This window comes from Bison bison, unplaced genomic scaffold (genome assembly GCF_000754665.1).
Source record: "Bison bison bison isolate TAMUID 2011002044 unplaced genomic scaffold, Bison_UMD1.0 scf7180017864524, whole genome shotgun sequence".
In the NCBI taxonomy this organism is placed as follows: Eukaryota; Metazoa; Chordata; class Mammalia; order Artiodactyla; family Bovidae; genus Bison; species Bison bison.
In genome coordinates this window covers 4540439-4555778 of record NW_011495075.1, presented here as the reverse complement: position 1 = coordinate 4555778, position 15340 = coordinate 4540439, and the positions used below count along the sequence as shown (strand labels likewise).

Here is a 15340-nt window from a genome sequence, read left to right as displayed (position 1 = left end):
ACGCTGGGCTCGCAGGCCCTTTGCACCTGCCCAGACTCTGCCTACTCATATTGACCATCATCACATAATTTCTTACCATATGATAAAAATAAAAAATCAGTGGGTCCAAAATTCTTCCTGAAGAAATCACTGAAATTAACATAATATCAGACTGTGGGAGACAGGAGGTTAGTAAATACTCTCACCTGGGAAAGCTTACGCCTGGCTAGGTTTGCTCCCCTCTCGCTGTGTAACGTGTAAACGGGCGTGTATTGCACGGAACCGGAACAAGTCCCATAGTCGTCCTCATTTTCCTGCACCCGAAGAGATACACGAGTGGTTATTCTAAAGTACTCGTTTCATTACTAAGGTTTTTCAATTAATAGACAGTATCTGAGACAGATGCAAATAACAAAATTAACACCTGGAGTGTAAGTTTAAACAAGCTCTTTAGGAAGAAAATGCATTTTTATATACTATGAACTAAAAACCTCCAAAATAATCTCTGACTTTTTTGAACAATTTGAATAAAATTTATATGAAGCCCATTCACGCTCCAGTACTACAATGAAAGTTCTAAATAGTTTCCTCTCTCCAGAGGTAGAAATTTAAAACGTAACTGATAAAATCTTCAAAAATATACTATGTAATCAACTCAAACACATATACACATACCTACACCTATTCACATATATGTGACATTCACAGATTCAAATACGCCTCCTTTGTACATTAAGAACATGCTTCAATTTAAAATGGCTACTATTGGAAAGATCCGGTAAAGCCCAATGATGACATTCCTGCCTTAATTCTGCACCAGAGATCATCTTTAAAAAAAAAAAAGGTCTCAGCTTGAAGCAAGAATTTCAATTTTGATATCAAGGCAATCAACTTTATGAAGACATACATCCAGTTAAAGCACCTTTGAAGCTCTCACCACCTCTGCGATAAAATATGCAAACGGTAAAGAGATTGTTCGGGGGGTGTGTACAGAATGGCAGATAGCTGCCACGGGGCTTGTTATGAAAAATGCATCCTTGAACAAAGGGCTAAGCACATTTCAAAAGTCATTAAAAACATAAACCCCATGTGATTTGTGCAGGATAAGCTTCACACTAACACAGGAATTGAGGTGGAAATGAGACGCTCTGGACGTACCTTGTGTCTAAGCTTGCTCTTCACCTCCTTTATCCCCTGCTTTGCGTGATTCTTGGCCTGGAAAATGACAACACCGGTGTCTGCTCAGAGCAGTTCCATCAAGTTTCAGGAATAAGTGTACAAGATCCCACTGAATGAAAATTACTAACTTGTCATGTTACACAGAAAAAGAAGAACCTATCATCTAAAACTCTGTTTTCAGGGACCCATTCTACCCACTATTACACCTGAATGAGGTGGGGAAAACATCAGTCTGTTTGCACAGGGATCATCCAAAGGCTAGCAGTTAGCCTACTCTGCCTCTGAGGCTATTAAAAACACCAGAGACCATCAGATGGCCATCGCCTAGCCATAACCTGGCCTGACAAATGGGGAAGGAAAAGAGAAAGCATGTCACAGCAGCGGGGTATTTTTGGGCAAACGTTTGGACTTTAAGAAATCCCTGCAATGATGCAGGAGACCCAGGTTTGATCCCTGGGTTGGGAAGATCCCCTGAAGGAAATGGCAACCCACTCCAGCATTCTTGCCTGGTCCCATGGGCAGAGGAGCCTGGCGGGCTGCAGTCCATGGAGTCACAAAGCAAGTTTTCCTGAATCCCAATCAGCTCCTAAGAATCTCCTACAGAGACAGAGGCACAGACACAAGTGCCCAAACAGAGGGAGGCCCACAGGGACTTTTTTTGAAGAGAACTAAAAGACCCTGATGCTGGGAGGGATCGGGGGCAGGAGGAGAAGGGGACGACAGAAGATCAGATGGCTGGATGGCATCACCGACTCGATGGACGTGAGTTTGAGTGAACTCCAGGAGTTGGTGATGGACAGGGAGGCCTGGCGTGCTGCAGTTCATGGGGTCACAAAGAGTCAGACACGACTGAGCGACTGAACTGAACTGAACTGAACTGAATGCCTAATCTAAAATAAACCTGTAGGATGATTTAGTAGGTGGACAGAAGCCAAGGAAAGGACGTCCCAGGCAGCAGGGATGGATTGTGAAGGATGAAGACACAGCAGAGAACGTCCTGCACCCATGGAACGAGAAGGATCTCAGACCTGGAGACACCAGGGCTGGGGGCTTCAGGGAAATAAGCCAGGACGGGAGGGGCCAGGTCTGAAGGGTCTCAGCAATCAGAGCGGAGAGACTTCCAGTTTGTTCATTATTTACTTGCTATGGTAGCTCCTGGTGGTGTTATTATTTTACTATAAGCCATGGGGTATCAATGGGGAGTTTTAACTTTGGAAAGTCAAGGGACCTTTGAGGCAAGAGGACTTGTCATATTTTTAAAAAATTGTTTCTAGTTAAGCCTCAAGTACACAATGAGAATTTAAAGTACGCTGTTATATAAAAGAATCAAATCTTTTAAACTGTCACTTCATTGTGGACTGTTTCAATCTGAGGGCGCAATTTTGCGGATAGCTTTTAAATAAAAAGCATTTTTAAATTATCTGAAAGAAATGCCCTGCCTAGACAATGATACAATTTTAATAATTGAGTTTGCTTTGGTCAATATTAACTCTAAATTTATTTAAAGGAAACCAGAAAATATTCTAGATTTAAGTGCATATCATCTAAGAAAATGTTATAAAATTTTATCAACAGAATTCTTAAACATCAAAAGAGAACTTACAAATTTATATGCTGTTCGTACAGCAGGGCTTGCTTTGGTCATTGCTGTGTTGAATAGTGCACCTCCTTTCTGCAAAGGAAAAACAGAAACATGTTCCTAAAAATTTGGGGCCTGACTGTCCTGAAAACAAAGCATTATTGGTAATAGAGAATTAACAGCTTTTCTCACAGCTTAAAGAAAGACCTACATAATTATGTCATGTTAAATGTTTTCAAGCTTTTATACATGCTATAGTAACTCCATACAAAACGTAAAAATTCTCCTCTGTTCTTTTAATTGATGGAACACAATCCTTTCATCTTTGTGGTTTAGGCAGACGTAGGCAATGTGACCACTATATATATATGTGTGTGTGTGTGTGTGTGTGTGTGTGTATAAAGCTTAATAAAAAATAAATACAATCAACTGTTTCTGAAATGTTTTAGTGTTCGGCAATAAAGTCTCAATCTGCACAAGAGAGTTATGTTTTAAAAACACCATGTTAACAAAAGCACATTACCAGAAATGATAAAATTCCCATCGAGCCCTACCACTCCATCTAACTTCATCTTTTGGGATATATTATAAGGTGACAGCAAAATCACGATTTTCAAATCAAGCCATTTATCTTGAAAAATAGAAAGACAAAAGCTTTCCATTTAAAAATTTTCTTTATAAATACCAACAAACTATAAGCATAAAAATGTTTAAAGTGTGAGAAAATATAGAAACCTTTAAAATATTGCCCATAAACAGCATATATAAACAGCAGACCTGAACTGAACATTTTTACATATCATTAAAGAGGAAAAAAAAAAAAAAGAAACTGTGAAGGTTTATTATTACCTTGACTGTATGCACCCATTGCTGGTATGACTTCGAGTTCCCTGGAATACATAAAAATAAGATTTCAGGAATATCTGATCAAAAATAAATCCATAAACCAAACTTCACCAAGAACTAGTGTTTCCAAGATTTTAGCAGGCAAATTTTATTTATCTGCAATGTTGTAAAAGAAGCAATTCATTGTAAGAACTATTAATAATAAATGCTCTAATTCTTAGGAACATAGTAACTAGCATTTTTAAGAACAGATACTTTTTCTTTACTCACATAAGAAGATAATATGTTAAAGTATTCTTTCATTGTACTACTACTTTTAGAGGGGAAAAAAATAACCTTTTGAAATCCAAAATTCCTAAAATGATTTTTCAGTATTTATGGCATTTTGTAAAAGTTTGGCTCTTTTACACAACTAGGGTTATCTTAAAACAATATTTAAAGTACATAAGGAGAGGAAAAAACCAGAAGGAAATTTAGCAATGGAAAGAATCTTGAGGACGAAAAAGATTCTTCTATGGTTGTTAGACATTGGTATTAACTGATAGCAAATTTTACTTTATTGCAATTAACCTGCAGAATACTGCAGACAATACTGTCTAGTTGTAAATCCAAACTGGAAAGGCACTACCCCAGGGAGATATGGCAGCAGCTCCTCATGGCTATTAGAAAGTTCAAATGCAGGCATGACCAGTCCAGTAAAACCAGCAATCATATATATTTGGCTCCAAATATGCTAATTCATTTAATCAATAAGATGATATAAGAAGGCAAAAAAAGGCCACACAACTAGTCTAAAGTTATGTTTGTATCAACTGACTTCAGTCAGATTTCCTCTACCTTCCTGGTTGTTTAAACCTTAAGTATTCCCACAAGAAGAAACAAAGTCCCAAAGGCTACTCAGACTGACCGCCTGGTAGAAAGGAGCCTGAAGCAGACTGTTCTCCCGTGTGTGGTTGTGGCTTCTTAACAAACACGTCCCTCACTGTTGTAACACAGAGGCAGAGGGTCCTTAGGCCGAGTACCTTTCCAGCAGATACCTTTGCATCCCTAACCAGCATCAGGCCAAAAACATCCAGCTCTGGATCCACTCTTGAACTTAACATTTCTCCCTAATTTCAAAGAAATACCAAGAAACAACTCCTATTCTGAAAAATGTCTCTTACTCTCTTCTTTCAGAAAAGGCACGGCACTGCATTGCAGCCTTCCTGGAAGAATAAACATGGGGGAAATAATACTTTCCTAGCCTTGTGAAATGATTATAGCAAAATGTATCTATCTAAAATAGACCATATAAAAACAACCTTCAGTGCTTAAAGGGCATGAGTTTCAGATGGTATGCGGCCTTACCAAAAAATTTTTAACCTTTCTCTTGTAAAACGATGAAAAAAAAATCCCAGTTATTCTATTCATTTATATCTCAAGGAGATTCTATCAACAACATAAAATAAACATTATGTCTTTATCCAGATTATTCATACAGGTTTACTTCTCTATTCAAAGTTCTCATCAGTTCATGTACTTTTTACTTCTCCAGGGATGGTATGGGGAGGGAGGAGGGAGGAGGGTTCAGGATGGGGAACACATGTATACCTGTGGCAGATTCATTTTGATATTTGGCAAAACTAATACAATTATGTAAAGTTTAAAAATAAAATTAAATTAAAAAAAAGAGAAAGAAATCACATATTTATAATTTGGTTATTATTCGTGGTATTCTGGAAAGTGTTTTATTTCATTTCCCAAAATGAATTTAAGAAAATGGAAAGAAAAACACCAACTACTCTGTGATAACTATTTAGCATCCTGGAACACATGTGACTCCAGAAAACATATTTTTAAACCTCTGAACCACAAAGAAAATAACCATCATAAAACTTGAGAGTAGTCACAGAAAGGTCAGTGTCTAGAGGAACAGTCGTGAGGAATCAAAGGAGCTCCTCTTCAGCTCTTCATAGGTTGTTAAGTGTTTTTACCTACGTTACGCCTCTTGAGTCGCACCCTTCTACTAAGAAACAGGCAAAGCAGGTGGACGAGAGGGCAGGGGGCTTGGCGGCCAGCGGGTCAGGCCAGCCTGCCCTGGGGAACCGAGCGCTGGGACCGGTCTGTCGCCCGGCAGCTGCGACGTGAGGCGTGAGCCCGGCACGCGGCAGCACCCCGCCGCCGGTCACGGGACAGACGGCCCGCCCGGGGGGACACTGGGGCTCTGAGGTGATACTCTGCCCATGCTCACAGAGACGGCAACTGGGGAAGAATCTTAGTATTTACTCTCAGTTCATCAGTCCCTCAGCTTTCAGGATTGCTAAATAAAATATAAGGTGAATCATACAGAGCTTTCCTCCGCGTCACTTCAGAAGAGGCTACGTTAGAAAGGGCAGGGGGCGGCCGCCTTGAGGGGAAACGGCTGAGAGAGAGAACCACTCAGTATGACGTGTGATCACGGGGTTCCAGGCAAACAGGAAGTCCCTAAATACACAGCTTAAGGTAACAGAAAAACAGGCGGTACAATTTAGGTAGATTCCTATCAAAAAATATTTTAAAAGGCTAATTGTCTCTCAATTCTAGAGCTTTTAAGACTGAAGACACCTATTTCCATAAAATTTATGAGACAAGCACATTATTCTCTGATAATGTGTGTTTTAAAAGGCTAATTTTCTTCTCAAAAAATAAATCTGAATGCGAGGAAACACACACACACACACACAAAACCTTAGTCTTTCTTTTAAAGTAACTGGATTGTGGAAATAGTAAGCATGATTGAGGAAATTCTTAACATTGTTCTTGTTAATCAAACAAGTGATTTTCTCACATTCAAGGACAAAATATCTTGGTTTCTCACTTGTGCAAAGTCTTTCTTTTCAAATGTATTTGCTTAATTCCAGTAATCTGTTGTTACTTATCAAAAAATGTAAATTGGTCTAAATTGTTCAGTGAGGCCAGAAAAACGCCACTGAAACTAATGATTACTACCACCCCTTCAGATTCCTTTGGTTGCCAGTCAGTAAAGAAAGAAACAGGATTAAATAAACACAAGACTGACCAGACTCTGCTGGGGAACTAATGAAGAAACAAATGCTATTGATGCGGAGAGTAACCGCACACTCCATATAAAATCAACCTGAAAATGCGTCTACTTTTTAAAGTTTAGAAAACGAGGTATGGATTTTTAGTATCTATTTTTTCATTTATTAAAAAAAAAAAATAGAGGACCAAACTATTAGGTATAAAACACAGTGCAGCATATACTGTACAGCCAATATCTTACAGTAACTTCGAAAGTGTGAAAGCATTAGTTGCTAAGTCGTGTCTGACTCTTTGTGACCCCAAAGAGTCTTTGGACTGTAGCCCGCCAGGCTCCCCTCTCCATGGAATTCTCCAGGCAAGAATAATGGAATGGTTGCCATTCCCTTCTCCAGGGGATCTTCCCAAACCTGGGATGGAACCTGGATTCCTTGCATTGTAGGTAGATTCTTTACCGTCTGAACCACCAGGGAAGCCCCGAAAGGGTACAGTGGTGGTTTTTTTTTTTTGGCCAAGCAGCGAAGCTTGTGGGATCTTAGTTCCCAAACTAGGGATGAAGCCCATGACCCTGGCAGTGAAAAGGCAGAGTCCTAACTAGGCTGCCAATGAATTCGCTAATAATAACTTTAAATGGAGTATAATCTATAAAAATACAGAATTACTATGTTATACACCTGAAATGAATACAACATCGTAAAGCAATTTAAAAAACTATGGGGGGAAAAATAAACATGTTCTTGACTCAATATTCCTTAGCTGCTTTTCACAGATTGTTATTTGTGTTGATCTAATGGCTCCTTCGTCCTTTTAACCCCATGACATTCTTCTCTTTACATATTTCTGAATATCCTCTTTCCTTTCTTCTCAGGAGAAGATGGGTCCCACGAAAGGGACCGGGAGTAACATGGATTTCCTAAACAGTTCTGACCAGGCCGGGGTTCACCGAGACAGAGAACAGTTTTGGAAAACTCCCTGCGTTCATGGCCCTTAACCACAGTTCTAGATTCAACACGAGCGGACGAGTTCTGTGTGGGGCCGGCCTGCTCTGTGTTTCCAGCCAGAGCCACAGTGACGACAGGGCTCCACCATACTCATATTCACGCTATCAGGAGCACGCGCGCAGCGCCAAAAACAGCGCGTAAACCGCCACATTAATGGCCCGGGGGGTGGGGGTGGGAATGAGACGCTTGTCTAAAGTTTCTCAGTTGTTTTTGCTTAGAGAAACATAATGATTCCTTCAACTCCAGTGACTGTTGATTTCTCCTGTAGTGATCTTCCTGAGGGATATATATATATATCTATATATATAAAATCTTCAAAGGATAATCAAAAGAGACAGGAATTTTGCTTTTATCCATCAGAGCAGAGAAGCCCTGAGTACTGCTCTTGTTTACTAAAGGCCTTCTAATTAAAACGATCTCTTATCATAAGAAGGCATATATCACAGTTATTAAAGCGAGAGCTTTGAAGCCAGGCAGTCACGTGTGACCTTGGGCAAGTTACCGAGGTGGGTGCCCTCAGTAAAATAAGGATGCTCAGAGTCCCTCCTGGGCGCTGGGAGGGTTAAGTGAGATAATATTTGGAGAGCTCTTAGAAGAGCTTCTGCCGCATACTAATTCAGGAAGCATGAACATTAATCATCATTTCCATTGTAACTAGGAGAGAAATGAAAAAGCTACAACAGTTTACTTTTTGAAGAACAGTTCAGTATCTCAGACCTATTCTTTCTCACAAGAGTAGTCCAGATAAAAAATGTTTCAGCTGACTTCTAGGAACTATTTTTTGGACCCTTATATACACATATATCTCATTAGTAAGAACACTGCTAATTTTTATTAGATTATTAGTCTATTCAAATCTTAATGATTTTGCTTTATTTTCTTCTAAGATGACTGTCTCAGTCTAAGATAACAACTTAAAATGTAACAATTAGAAAATCACACGATCACCAGGCATAATTTTTTCAATGTACTTTCTTGCTACACCTACTGAAATGCTGCTGTTGATTTTTACTCGCTCAGTCCTGTCTGACTCTTTGTGACCCCATGGACTGTAGCCCGCCAGGCTCCTCCGTCTATGGGATTCTCCAGGCAAGAATACTGGAGTGAGTTGCTATTTTCTTCTCCAGTGTAATCTTCCTGACCCAGAGATCGAATCCCGGTCTCCTGCATTACAAGTAGATTCTTTACCACTAGCCACTGGGAAGCCCCAAACTTACTGAAATGAATGCTTTCTTTTGGATCAGTACTGGCTCCCCAAAAGTAAAAGAAGTGTTCAAAACCTTTTTTCATTTTAAGAAAGAACAACAAAGTGGCTGGCATTAAGTTGTACTGAAAGTGCAGCAGTCTCTAAATCAGCGGCTAACTGGTGATAAATATTCTTCTATTCTTCTTTAAACAGTAGGACCTTTCATGAAAAAATTTGGTGACCCTCCTCCCACCATAAAAGCCACCTACACTCTCCTCTGTTACTGAGGTCTGCAGACCAAGGGTGAAGACTACAGAATTTACTACACAAAAGGATCTCAGTTCCACCCCATTACTGTCCCACAGTGTCATCCCCAATTCCATACAGGATACCAGCCCCACGGGTCGGAACGATAATGAGATCGCAGTTTTATAAATACTCAGGAGCTGCCGCAAGCAATTTGTCCATGAGCTGACAATATTCTGCTTGTCTGAGGTGAAAAGTAAGAAAGCCTTATTTTAACACAAAAGTTCCATTGAGGCTAAATTTTCTGCCGTGAGCTGAGGAAAGCAAGGGGCTTCTGAAGGACTGCACGTTCAGCTCACTTGCTAGGTCAAGGAAACTAAGTTTTTCCCCAAGCTGAAAGCGTTCCGTGAAACGTAACCCTACTTGCATCAGAGGGAGGTCCACAGCTACTCAGATCACCTGTACCTCTTTCAGTGAAAAGCGATCTCAACAGTTTTTGTATTTTGTAGGTGAAAAAATAAATTTTATTTAAGATTAAAGTTAAATTTTGGGAGATTTGTAGGTAAGTACTAATTATTCTTTGTCTTTTCACCTTTTATTTCTCAATTGTAACAACTATTTACTTACACACAGACTAAAGATTTCCTTCCCGCTGAATTAAACCTATAGATAACTAGGTTGGGGGGAGCACTATTACCACCCCGTGAAAATGAACACACGGGATTATTCACTTACTTCGTCCCAAATCTAGAACAGTGTCTGGTACATAGGAAACACTCAGCAAATACTGGCTGAAGGAATGAAGAGGACTCTTAAGGTTTCAAGCAAAACTGTCTGCCAGAGTCAGGACTAAGTACTAGATCACCAAGTACAGAGTCAGGACTAGGTGCCAGATCATCAAGTGCAGAGTCAGGACTAGGTACTGGATCAAGTGCAGAGTCAGGACTAGGTGCCAGATCATCAAGTACAGAGTCAGGATTAGGTACCGGATCAAGTGCAGAGTCAGGACTAGGTGCCAGATCATCAAGTACAGAGTCAGGACTAGGTACTGGATCATCAAGTATAGAGTCAGGACTAGGTGCCAGATCATCAAGTATAGAGTCAGGACTAAGTGCCAGATCATCAAGTACAGAGTCAGGACTAGGTACCGGATCAAGTACAGAGTCAGGACTAGGTACTGGATCAAGTGCAGAGTCAGGACTAGGTGCCGGATCATCAAGTATAAAGTCAGGACTAGGTACTGGATCATCAAGTATAGAGTCAGGACTAGGTACTGGATCATCAAGTATAGAGTCAGGACTAGGTACTGGATCATCAAGTATAGAGTCAAGACAAGGTGCCGGATCATCAAGTACAGAGTCAGGACTAGGTACCGGATCATCAAGTAAAGAGTCAGGGCTAGGTTCTGGATCATCACATATAAAGTGAGGACTAAGTACGGGATCATCAAGTTCAGAGTCAGGGCTAGGTGCCAGATCAAGTGCAGAGTCAGGACTAGGTGCCAGATCATCAAGTGCAGAGTCAGGACTAGGTGCCGGATCATCAAGTATAGAGTGAGGACTAAGTACGGGATCATCAAGTGCAGAGTCAGGGCTAGGTGCCGGATCAAGTGCAGAGTCAGGACTAGGTGCCGGATCATCAAGTGCAGAGTCAGGACTAGGTGCCAGATCAAGTGCAGAGTCAGGGCTTGGTGCTGGATCATCAAGTATAGAGTGAGGACTAGGTGCCGGATCATCACGGACTGAGTACCCGTTTCTAAGTCATTCATTTCCTAGATATTACAACACAGTTTCAATTACTGACATTTCAAACAATGTAACTGCTCAATTATATTACAGTTAATTATATTAAATAAAAGTGGGATGTCACTAATGTGTGTCACACATGCAAAATGAGATGCCTCCTCCCACATCTTTAAGTGAGCACTTATCACCCAGACAAGGGTAAGAACGTGGGACAGTAAACTGAAAAGTCTGTTCCTAAATGCTGCAGGGGCCTGCAAAGCAAAAAAAAGAAAAAAGGTAGACTTCTATAAAGACACTCTTACTTAAAAATGCAGCAGCAGTTGTCACGTTCAGACCTGTCTTTCTGGATTATGTTAAAAGCTACTACGTGCACCACAATCTCAATTCCCTAATTCTTACTCAAGTAGTATTGATAGATATCATTAGTATTTCTCTAGCAGAGAAAATTAGTCAGGAGGAACAAACTAACTGCATTTCTGTGACATTTTTTTCCAGTCGTATTAAGAGACTATCCAAGCAAACCACTGCCAGCTCATGAGACCATCTGAATGCCGAGCATAACATATCAGGCAAAGTAAGTCAACACTAGAGTTCTTTATATGATAATCTAATGTACTGAAGGCATCAGGTATTTACGAGAAAATGGTAGTTTACAAAGTAGACATATGTGCCATAGGTGCAAAAACCATAGATAATTGTTATTCAGAAAATGGACAGCCACACTGGAGCTAGTCTTTACCTCCACAAAAGCCACCGGAAGTGATCTCTTCTTCAAATGCATCAGAGAAACCCTTTCCTGCATTTAGTTTTGCCAGTCGACCATCGATAAACTGAAATTAAAACATGTCAAATATGTTAACTGTCATTTACTTCATAAGATTAGACTTTTACTTACACCAAAAGTACTAGCAGACACTCACGTTACATGTGTATAAACACAGATATACAACAAGAAAACGCAGACCACTGAGACAGCAGGTGGACCATAAAGAGAAGCTGGTTAGACAGACCCCATCAGTAAATAAAACAGTGTGGACACAAAGACCACAGCCCCTGGGAGGGTCTGCACAAGGCTTGCCGCCAGCCCAACCTTGGCCTGGGGGAGCTGAATCCACCTCCAGGCCTCAGTGTTCTCAGTATTTGCTTCAGGACATGGCTGCGCACATTAAATTAACACAGGTTTATTATGGTTACGTAAGCATCCAAGAAACGTTAGATGTTACTATTTTGAAGTTGATATTAACTTAATCCAGTAAAATAAAACACTCCAGATCTAAACTACTAGTCCTAAAGGGTAAGAGCACCAGATAGGTCTAACCACTTAATAATACAACAAATATAACTTCACAATTCCCAGCAAATGTCTTGATCAAATGATCAAAACTGTGGTTACAAATATGAATAAAATTCAAAGTAAATTCCTGTTGACTTACAGGAGGTTACCTTAAACAATATTTTTCGGCATTCTGAAAGGAGAGATGGGGGTGGGAACTCGAAGCTACCAAAGTACCCAGAGATCCTCTTCAAAACACAGCCCACCATCTGCTCTGCCCCGTTTCCACCCTGCTCCTACACACACAGCAAAGCAGAATCCCGGGGTTTCGGAAAATATCCTTAAGGGATCGTCTTGTTGACCGGCTCCAGGCATAAACCAGTGACACGTTTTACACACGCGTGTATCACTGGCACTTGGTTAGTTTTTTTACACACGCATGTATCACTGGCACTTGGTTAGTTTTACATTGTTGGTCTGTGGCACCAGACGTGTGTGTTTCTTAGATTATGAAAAATCTTATAAATGTTTTGTGGTTTCCCCACTCACGATGATGGTGAATTGTATTTAAGGCTCCGTTGCATGAGAGCCAAAGGCTGACATAAGGAAGTCTTCAGTGATGTCTGAAGAACAGACTTGAGACTGAGGATTAACGTTAAGAGGTTCCTCTTCATCTTAAGAGAATTAATTAATCCTGGCCATGATTTTTTCACCCTATAAATTTAAAGTTTAGATAAATAAGAGACCTTGACTTCTAAAACCTTCTCATGGTCTGCCCTGGTTTTCTGGTTAAATGGCTAAAGGACAAAACTAACCGAGAGGAGGGGTGAGGTCGGTGTCATTCCCCGGCAGAAACTGGAGGCCACTAACCACATGTTGGTGGTTAAGATGCTGAGACAGAAATCTCTTACAGACCCAAATTAGGAAAGAATGGCCAATGAACCAACAGGTTCCTGTGCAAAATGACGTTTAACTGCCTTTTTACCGTAGAATGGTTTTGGCCAAAAACGTGGTAAAATGAGTTTAAAGGGACATAACCTAAAAAGACACGGCCATGGCATTTTTGCCAAGAGTATGAGCTGCTCTCATAAAAATGAGAACTGAGAGCAGGGCCCGTAGATGGCCCATTTTAACACCCGCATTATGCTTGGCGAGGAGGAGGTACCGAGACTACAAACGAATGTGAACGTGGAGTCTGGCGTTTGAGAGGTTGCCTCTCACTGCCATCGTTAGCTTTATGATCTCGGGTAGCCTGCCGTCTCTGAGACCGTCTCCCCTTCTGTAAAATGGGAGTAACAACACAGAAACATCTGATGGGGTTTTGTGAGAGTTAGTTACCAAAGGGGAAAGGTGAGGGATAAATCAGGAATTTGGGATTAACAGATACACACTATTATACATAACATAAATAAACAAGGACCTACTGTATAGCACGGGGAACTCTACTCAATATTGTGTAATAACCTATGAGGAAAAAGAATCTGAAAAAGAGTAGATACATGACTGAACTGCTGTGCTGTACACCAGAAACTAACAACACTGTGTATCAACTATACTCTTAAAAATTTAAACGATCACATTTAGTGCCCGTGGTGCAGGCAAAGAGTAAACGTTAAATACTCAAGTCCACTTTCCCCACCACCTCAACCCTTCCTGTCGCAAACTCCTGCACTTCCTGAGAAGGGACCACGGCCCCTTGGTAGAGGCAGCTTTAACGCCCAACATGTAAGTGGAAATAGATGCTTACCGAGGGACGGAACACACAGAAATGATCCTAAAGGGCACACGCTTCACGTGGTTTAAGAGTTAAATAGCTATAATGTGTGGAATTACTCATTTCATCTTGTGCTAAAAGGCAGTTAACTTACAATCCTGGGTGTCTTTGCTACTACCTACAATAAACAGTTAATTTGAAACTAATGTAGTTTAAAACGCCTGCAGAATTTGACTTACGCACATTTTCAACACAGTATGATAAATCAAACTAAAGTGATCTAATGTGACGGATTTTGAAAAAATAAGGTGAAGCACAATGATAAATTTAAAGTAATACATTACTGACAAGTGGAACAAACTAAGACATCCTTTTAAAGGACTTAATTTGCCTTAAAAGATTAAGACTACAAGACTGTTTAAAAGGTTTTCATTTTTGTGTTTACTGGAAATAATCCATTCATTTTAGTTTGAGTGGAACAGTTCAAGTCTAGAAAGAGATAAATCTCAAAACTATTTACTGATGATGCATTTTTGAGCATGACTAATTACTTTGTGTTACTAAACTAGTGATTTGAGCTAATAGAAATGCACCACTTGGTAAAACGCCCCATGTTATCACTGACTTTGCAAACAATCCTCTCAGTGACTGACACTTATCAACATACACACTTAATGAAAATGTTCTTAAAAGGTTGATTGTGTGCACACACACACCATACACCAACGCAGACCCCCAGGAATAACTGAGAAGAGATATTAAGGGAGAGGAATGCTGAACCTAACAGTTCTCTAAACTCCTTTTTATATTTTTGATTCAATAACAGCTTTTTTTTATTTTCCCAAGTGGGGTTGGTTCATGGTCACACCACTCTTATAACTGGAGCGTTTCATAGTAGGTGAAAACAGTAGCTACTGCTGTAGACAGAGAGGTAATTTTGAACTAAACAGCATTACTTGCAGGAAAAGCAAAGGCTACACAACACATATCGCTTAGCAAATGTATTCAAGACATACATTTTGGAAGAATTAGCTAAGAATGGCAAGTAGTAACAAGTAAAACTGTAAATAACAATGGAGGTACTTCAGATATAAGATAAAATTAGGTTGCAAGGAGGTTTTTAAAAGAGTGCATGAGTATGCTTTAAGATGATGCTTTTTACGTAAATCTTAATATTTCGCTTTTTATTCCAAAAGGAAAAATTAAAACTGGAACTAAACATGCGAAACCGCCTCCCAAAACTTAAAAACCGTAGTCGGAAATCTCAGAAAAGTTCACAGGCCTGATCCACAGAACTGATTCCAGAATTTAATTATGAAAAACAGATGAGATGTATTTAATAAGAATAAATGCATTCCTTAAAATCAATAACATCATCCCCTCTAAGTCATCAACAATTACAAGAAGTGGATCTGGTTAATCCTTAGGATGTGACCTTAAGATGGTTTAACAGGTTACAAGACAAGTGTAATTAGGCAGCAAAACTGCTTCCTGCTGCCTCTTTTTGATACTGACATCACTAAGGTTTTCTGAAGTGTCTTTATCTTCAAGTAACTATCTGAATAGGAGATCGA

The 15340-nt window shown here is 40.0% G+C and overlaps 1 protein-coding gene across 1 annotated transcript in view; it reads right to left on the bottom strand.

Moving 5' to 3' along the window:
* DENND1B (DENN/MADD domain containing 1B) overlaps positions 1-15340 on the bottom strand; it is a 270331-nt gene that overhangs the window by 39722 nt on the left and 215269 nt on the right. Inside the window, exons 19-23 of the mRNA XM_010831135.1 lie at positions 11519-11609; positions 3587-3627; positions 2762-2830; positions 1138-1194; positions 186-293 (exon numbers count right to left, since the gene is read on the bottom strand). Of these exons, the coding sequence (XP_010829437.1) occupies positions 186-293; positions 1138-1194; positions 2762-2830; positions 3587-3627; positions 11519-11609 (366 nt within the window). The remainder of the gene's footprint in view (positions 1-185; positions 294-1137; positions 1195-2761; positions 2831-3586; positions 3628-11518; positions 11610-15340) is intronic.